Below are 8,152 nucleotides of genomic sequence, written 5' to 3' on the forward strand. Positions count from 1 at the left end.
ATGATTTCTTGCATTAAGCTTAAACATGTGTACTTTAAATTGTTACTAACCGATGTAAAGATTGATAAGAGACCTTCCAATTCTAAAAAGCAGACAGGAACGAAGAATTATATGAAAGCATAAAAGACTGTTGTGCTGTACACATCAGTAGCAGCTTTCACGCTCATTGTACACCACTGCCTTCAGCAGACTTACACCAGCACTGCTTGATGTTTCACCAAGTTAAGTCATTAGCATTCAAAGGATCTTTATCAAAAAGGAAATACTTGGAAACCTAAATCACGTACCTTTAGCCAGAGTTATATAATAAATACTGAGAACAAAAACAAACCCAAAGCACAGGAAAACCATTTACTTACAAACCAAAGTTATTATTTAATAACATTTGTATCACTATCAGCTAAATACGAAGTACCAGAAGTGAAAACTGTATAGCATTTCTTTTTCTACCTGCAGAACTTGGAGCTACTGGAAATAACTTAGTATTCACATGTTTTCCTTTGTTGTTATTCATCTTTATTAGAGCTAGAGTTTCTGATTCTCTCTCAAAAATAACTACGTAATTTATATTGCAAACTGTGTTTGGCAAACTTCTGTTTTAACAGCATACAAAATATCACGAGAGCTTTACGCAGTGGTCTCAGCACATATACTTTGACTTCTCTCTCTCTGTTCATTTTGTCTTGTTTGCTTTACTGCAGCATTTATTGTTAACGTACATGAGGTGAGAGCACTTATCACAAGTCATATCCAAAAATCTTGGTTACTTCATGGAGACTCACTCCAAAATACATAACTGGTCATCAGGTTACCCCTATATCCCCACTACTGTGATTGCAGTCCTGGAGAGATCTACACACAGATTAATTCTGTAATGATGTCCTAAACTGCAACCATTTGGACTACAAGTCTCTGATTCAGTATAGAATCAAGTCCGAAAATTTCTAAGTATTTTCACTGGTTAACTAATAACATCTTGTTTACAAGCACTGAGCCTGACTACAAATATCAAGCATTTGTGTAGAGGAAGTACATTAAAAGTATTTCCTCAGGCTGGATGTGGTATAGAAGACCCAAAACTACTTTTTATTTACTGTTAGTGTTAATTGGACTTGTTTTTACATCTGACTTCAGGGCTTATGTTGCCACATATGAGTATTTAAAGAACTGTCCACTGAGATGAGAAAAAAAACCAACACAGACCTTCTTCCTCTGTAGTTCTGCAACTTCCATGCAATTCAGCCAGGCCACGCAGGTGACGAGCATATAGGACCTCTTATACAATGCACAGGTACACCTACTGCCAGAAGCCACCAATCCTGTATATGCGGGTAATATAGATAAAATACCATGCCTCCTTTTGACTTGGAGTATGATATCAATACAGTTGAAGACAGAATGCATCCCTATAAAACATTCATTGAATTCACCACTTTTGCAGGAAAACACAGAAAAATTGCAATTCTCAGATTTTGTTTCTTCTTGATCTTTGTAAAAATTGATTTTGTGATGTTGCCAATAAATATATATTCCATGCAGTAACATTTAGACAGAGAGCAAAAATGAGAATGAACCTGGTTTTCCAAGAAGTCAGCACAATTTAATCTTACAGTATGATTCACAACAGACAGCAACAGAAAGATGCCCTTTGAATTTAAAGGAGGTTGAATCAGCTAACAGTTTCTAAAACTTCCTCATGATCAAAGTTATTTGAAAAAGTTATTTTGAAAAAGTTCAAAATACTGATTCTGAAATCATTATACATTTTGTCATGCTGTTTAACACAGTTTATTCTCCAGCATAAGCCCTGTTTTCTGTGGGAATTTCTTATGTTCTAACACTTCATTCATGATTGCATTTTGCATCTGAAAGCAACCTATTTAAAATAATTGTAATAGTTGATACTGTTCCTTTCTTAACTTTATAAAAATATGCTTAGAACACCCAGTTTTTAAATCAGGTTACACTGGCTACAAAATACCTTGGGATTTTTATGTAGGTACGTAAAATAATAAACAGCTCTATTTTGTGTGAAAAATTGTCCAGTGTAATACATGAAAACATGATTATCCAAAGATCTCCAGAGACACTGGCAAAAAGACTTTGGATAAATGAGTTTGAATAGCTGAGGGACCAGGCATAGCAGCTTTGAAGTTTCCAGTTCTCCTCACTCTGGATAATGCAAAGGTCAGACAATTCTTGTTGGACAGCCGTCAATTTAAGTATTGCTAGTGAGTTCCTTAAGCCAGCTAGCAAAATTTGGACAGAGGTCATGTCCCCCGTTCCCAAACAAGCAGCACAAATCTGGGAGCCACTTGCTTCATTTCCACAGTGAAACTGGGACAGGAAAGAGGCAGGCAGTAACAACCACAGCAGGAAACACTCGCCCCAGCTCATGCAAGAGTGAACCCGAAGCGCAGGCGGCAGCCAGCACGCCCCAGAACGGCTCCTGCTCAAAGCCTGTAGCTCAGGCCCTGGAGGCTGTGCGTGCTACCCTGGGCTGCCATTGGGATCCTTGGCATCCTTCCTATCCTCTCGTCCTGAAGAAAATGTTTGCCGCCTCCAACCATTTCCCTCGTGTTCCAGCACGCGGTTATGTGCAGGAACCAATATTTGCTCTATTTAAAGCACTTCTAGGAAAAGGTGCAGTGAGACCCAATTTACACAGCCCCCAAGGCTGGTCCCCCAATCCATCAGCAATACGTGTTCCTGTTTTGCAAAGGAAAACACTCATTTCCCCTCCAATCAAAGGCTGGCATTTACAATGAACCAAATTCTGCCAAATTCCGCCAAATTCCCCAACTCCTGTGCTCCAAGAACATCCACGGAAGAGCAGATTTGTCTTTATTCAAAGTGAATTAGCAGCATAGTTATGCTCAGTAGCACCGTGCTTTAGCATTACAAGAAGCTGTGTTACAGTACTCTACTGATGTTATAAATGATCAAACACCAACCAAAACAGTTCTCCCGGCAAAAGCACTTTGATCACTTCACTCTTTCTGCAGTATAGCAGCACTCTAATTTGCCAGCTTTAGAATAGCTTCTGCATTCTCCAGACATGTTGAAAGACAACGCCATCGGAGTAACTTTTACACAGGGAAGCAAATAATGAGGAGTTAATATACTGGCATTTATTTCTGACCAGCATTTCCAGAGCTTGAACTTGCTGTATAGGAACTGAAGATAATCAAACAGAGGCAGAGTGAACAAACTGTACCTGCCTTGCTGATGTAAATGCTCCTGTTATCCAATACCAAAAAAGAAAAATCAGTGTTGGATTTCAGAAACCATGTTCAGGTTAAAGGCCACCATTCTTATCTGATATTCCACCCAAAGGACAATGATTTCATTTTATAAAGATCATTAGTCAGTGAAATATATATTTTAGAGAGTTTCTAGTAGGGAAGATTATTTTGGCAGTCACTGGAGTGTACCAGATGGTTCATTAACATAGGCTAGACAAGTCAAAGGCTTTCAGAATCATTTAGAAAATGTCAAACAGAAACAAGAACCCTGTCACTTTTTATTAGAATTAACTACATCATACCCTGGACACAGATTTCACCTTGGGTCAGAAAAATTAATACAGAATTATATGAATTGTGTAACATACTAGGTTAAAGATAGGGCTTCCTCTTGGGACTCATTTGCTAGCAATATATTATGGTCTTCTACTTTAGGAATCCTCAACCTTTCTTTTTGTAAGCTATGAAAAGAGCTGACCTTGCTTAGACTCCATTGGTGTCTAATTGATTTGAGGTATATGCAGAATTTCAACAAGACACTCCGCTAAAGCTCTTTTGTGATCATTTTCCCAGGAAAGTTGGCAAAAGGGTTCACTGAATATTCAGCAGCTTGTAAAGTATGCTTTTGTCAGGAGGAAAAAAAAAAAAACAAAAAACCATCCATTTAGTGAAACACTGCCTTAGTAAACAGGAATTAAAATGCAACTCAATTGTTGTTACTTTTTTTTTTATTATCATTCAGATGTCAAAAATCTTGAGAACTTCCAGCTTGTGGAAGGTGTTCAGGAACAAGTGAATGCTGCTCTGCTGGACTACACAATGTGTAATTACCCACAGCAAACAGACAAATTTGGGCAGCTTCTCCTGCGACTACCAGAAATCCGGGCCATCAGTATGCAGGCCGAAGAATACCTCTATTACAAACACCTGAACGGGGATGTGCCATGTAATAACCTTCTCATTGAAATGCTGCATGCAAAGAGAGCATAAATTATACCCATTAGAGCTTCTGCTTTCAAGGAAAAAAAAAAAAATATTCTGAACTGCTCCAAGCAACACTAATTAAAATGTGGTTTTAAGACTTTGCAAAATGGTATAATAATCAAATACTAATAGTAAATAAGTGATGTATCAGGGTATTTGTATTGCAAACTGTGAATCATATGCTACACATCCCCAGAGGAATCTATATAGGACTTTATACTGGAGTGAAGTGAACTTACCCAGTGGATACTATCACCAATGTCACCATGAAAGAGGACAGAATTATTCTTGTATATTTAACTCTGCTGATTGCCAATATGAAGAAACTTGGGAGAAAAAACCTGATCCGTATTATCAACCTAAGATAGTGAGGAATTTGAGTGCACTAAATTCCTTCACTGCATAGCAGGACTTCGAAACCAGTTCAAATAGATGCAAAACTGCATCTCTAGCATCTTCTGTCATCCTTACAAGGACCCAACACTTACTACTTCTGCGATAAATGATGTGGCATCCATTCAACAATCTGTGAGAGAGAGCTGGTGTAGGCCACGTGCTATGTAGTATTGCCACCAAATCCCAAGAGGCTGGTTTTGACTGTCGGTCTCTCAGGCCTGCAAATTGCTAATATGAGGAATCTGTTATCCAGTTAGCTTGGCATTCTTACTATGTTCTGAAGTTTGTTTTGTCACGTGTTCATGTTGTTCAATCAGGCAGTATCCCTCTTCCACTGCTGTTATCGGATAGCTATTAAATAGCTAAGATAAATATTCCAGAACAAATTAGCCAATTCAACGATATACTTAACTAGTGCAGTGGCTAAAATATGGCTCTTCTATATATTCACGGCCATTTCCAAATAAAGGAAGTAGAGATACTTTAGCCATCACAAACAAGAGCTTCTTTGACAAAAAGAAAAAAAAGTTTTTTAGGACACCAAATACTGATGTTAAAAAACTAAAAAGAAAATTTAAAAAAAATGCATTTAGGGATGCAAGAATAGACAAATGAATTGTATGACCTGATGATGCCATGGAGCTTATTCAGAAATGATCTTTAAAATTGCCAGTAATTAAGAAATTTAAATTTCAACTCAAACATTCAATATCTGATGAAACTTCTTCCTTTTAAAGTTAGGTAATACACATCTTCTACGCAAAGAAAGAAGAGTGATACTGCTATGTCTATGTAGGCCAAAGTCTGCTGCAGAACAAATATTAGAGAAGAACAAACAATTATCTCTCTGTCCAAATGAAGATATCAGTATTAACATGTAGTGCCACAGTTATAAGTCTTGCCTTATTTCATTACCCTTCAAGGTAACTGTGCAGGTGTGGATCAACATACATTTAAAATAAAGTATTAATCTCTAACATTAACAAAAACATAGTGTTTACATTCTTTAGGTCCTGTGGGGAAAAAGCTGTGATAAAATTGCAGAGCAGTGATTTCCTTATTATTTCTTTTAAATTGGTAATTATTTTACCAGTACTTAATTACTGTATGTCGTGAGACACTAAAATCAATAGGGGTATTTCATTTTTACTTTAATTTTTAAGATTATCGGCTGCACAATCACTTGTAGAAACTGTATAAAATCCTAATCCTTTAATTTTTTTTTCATGAAGATTGCTGGCTTTTGAATAGTTTATTTATGTTGTATATGATAGTTTTCACTGTAGACAATTATGATGCTAATTTATTGTTCTTTGGTTTCATCTTTATATAAGATATAGCCAGAATGAAGAAACCAAATATGTGTTTACTGTAGCATGTCTTCAAGTTAGTGGAACATAGTTCAGGGACACACAAGGGTCTTTACAAATTAAAATCATTTACTTGATTAAATGTCTGTAAATCTTCATAATCCTAAATGTAGTTTATTTAAATCTATTGTAAATTATGTGAGTTAGAGCTTTTTCTGTTTCATGTGAACTTGAAAAGGTGCATTTCTGTAATTTTTTTTCCAAGCATTCATACATTGTATACCAAAGACATCAGTTATTACATCTGCATTAGTACAAAGCACACTATTTTAATCGTATTAATCAGCTCTAATATTCTGTCCATGCATAGGGTACAAACACAGCAAAGCCTAGTGTCTGCGACTCCTAGATGCCTGTCTTATATCACAGAACACACGTACTGTTGTACACACCAAAGGCAAACCAAACACAGCTCCCTGACTCATCCCACACAGCAGACATGCAAGCATTATTTAAATAACAGTGTTCTCCCTCAAACAAACTAAATTCGCAGAAAGGAAAATGCAGGTGGCGATTGATGGTGGCTGTGAAATACGTTTACCCATGTGTACAAGATAAGTGTGGTCATTCTTTCAGTTTTGGAAGAAAAACAAAGCATATTTCAAGTGTTGGCATTCTGTGCTTTCTCTTTTTTTCCTGTTGAAATTCTTAATATTCAGTGAGATTCACTGTAGCAAGAAGCTGAAAAAATCTTGCTAACTGTATTCACAGCACCATTATCTATATACAGGACAAAAGAATTAAAATAAGGACGTAGAAGAAAATAATGATTTTTTTCATACAATTTAATGGAAACAATTTCAGATAAACTAACATATATTTGCCCACATCTGTGGTTCCAAGAATCCCACCAGATTGCCCAAAGTACACAAACAAAAAAACCCAAACCGAACCAACAAAAAAAAACCCCAAACCCCACCAAAAAAAACCCCCTCATGTTAATTGTTAACTACTTTGTAACCAGACATTTACTTCTGACTGCCTTACTGATTACAGGACATATTAGTAAAAGCAGACTAACATTGAAAGGGTTTGGCTTTGGCTGGTTTATTATAGTTGTTCTGTGTTTGTAAACAGACAATCTGTAAAGTCTGACTATTTGTATTACAGATGTTCTGCAGCTGCCTTGGATTTAAATCCATGCAACTCTTAGAATGTGCAGTGAGTTACTTGTTGAAGTTGAAGTTCTCTTACTGTATCGGTGAAATACATATTGTCATGTCAGTTATTGCCAGGAGTTTCTCATTGCCAATGGAATTATATTTTTTTTTCAGTATTTCAATAAATATTGATATGCCTATGCTGATTACTTTATAATTGTCTTTTTAACAACATCATTCCACTGAAATGAAGCACCAGTCAAAAATCAGTTACTCAGAAGAGGAGAGTAAAATGCAGGAGAAATAAGTACCAAAGAGAATTTGATGCAGAGCAGAAGACACAAATGTGGATAGCGGCACCTTCAAAAGCTCAGACAGCGATAGTGAAATTGCCTAGGCTGAAGCAAAATAAATACAGCTAAACAGATCAGAACAGCAATTTACCAGTTAATACTTTCCAATTAATACCTTTCATCTCATACCGCACACTTAATTTTTGCTTTACATGTTACCCATGAAGAGTTAAGCAGCCAAAGCATCAGAGAGGGAAAATGACAGAACAAAAGAAAATCAGGTAACAGGATCCAGCAGAGCTCAGGATAACCTCTCAGCAATGTAAATATGTGGCAGGGCCAGGAGCAAACCCACAGCTTCCAACACAACGGCCAGCAGAGGCTGCCAAGGAGGCAGATGTTACTGTTACCAGAGAAAAATATTTTCCTAAAGTTGCCCTCTGGCTCATCGGATTGCAGTTTTGAGAGCAGGAGGTGAAGTGGTCCAAGAGAGCTTGTCAGCAGTACCCTACTGTTTTGAGACCAAGTCCACCACTTCCCCTGAACTGTCTGGTAGTTGAAAAGGGGCTGTTCTCTGAGGTGCCAAATGTTAATGCTTCAAGGGGAAAAAACAGGGCCATAACTAGGTATTTACAAATCTTGCGCTTGAACAAAACAAAGCTGGTTCAGTGCTGCAATAAAAACAGATTAAAACAAATAGGATTAGGTGGCTTACAGGTGAGGAAGGACTATTTTAACTTTCAGGAATCATAACTGAAACCCAT

The 8,152-nt window shown here is 37.0% G+C and overlaps 1 protein-coding gene across 3 annotated transcripts in view; it reads left to right on the top strand.

Annotated features, from left to right (window-relative positions):
• Positions 1–7,295, top strand: part of NR5A2 (nuclear receptor subfamily 5 group A member 2) — a 98,751-nt gene extending 91,456 nt beyond the window's left edge. For all 3 annotated transcript variants that reach the window (XM_030033710.2, XM_030033712.2, XM_030033714.2), the window contains one exon: positions 3,988–7,295. In XM_030033710.2, coding sequence (XP_029889570.1) covers positions 3,988–4,235 — 248 coding nt within the window. In that variant the 3' untranslated portion in view covers positions 4,236–7,295. The remainder of the gene's footprint in view (positions 1–3,987) is intronic.
• The last annotated feature ends 857 nt before the right edge of the window (positions 7,296–8,152 follow it).

The sequence above is a fragment of the Aquila chrysaetos genome, chromosome 12 (genome assembly GCF_900496995.4).
Source record: "Aquila chrysaetos chrysaetos chromosome 12, bAquChr1.4, whole genome shotgun sequence".
Taxonomy (NCBI): Eukaryota; Metazoa; Chordata; class Aves; order Accipitriformes; family Accipitridae; genus Aquila; species Aquila chrysaetos.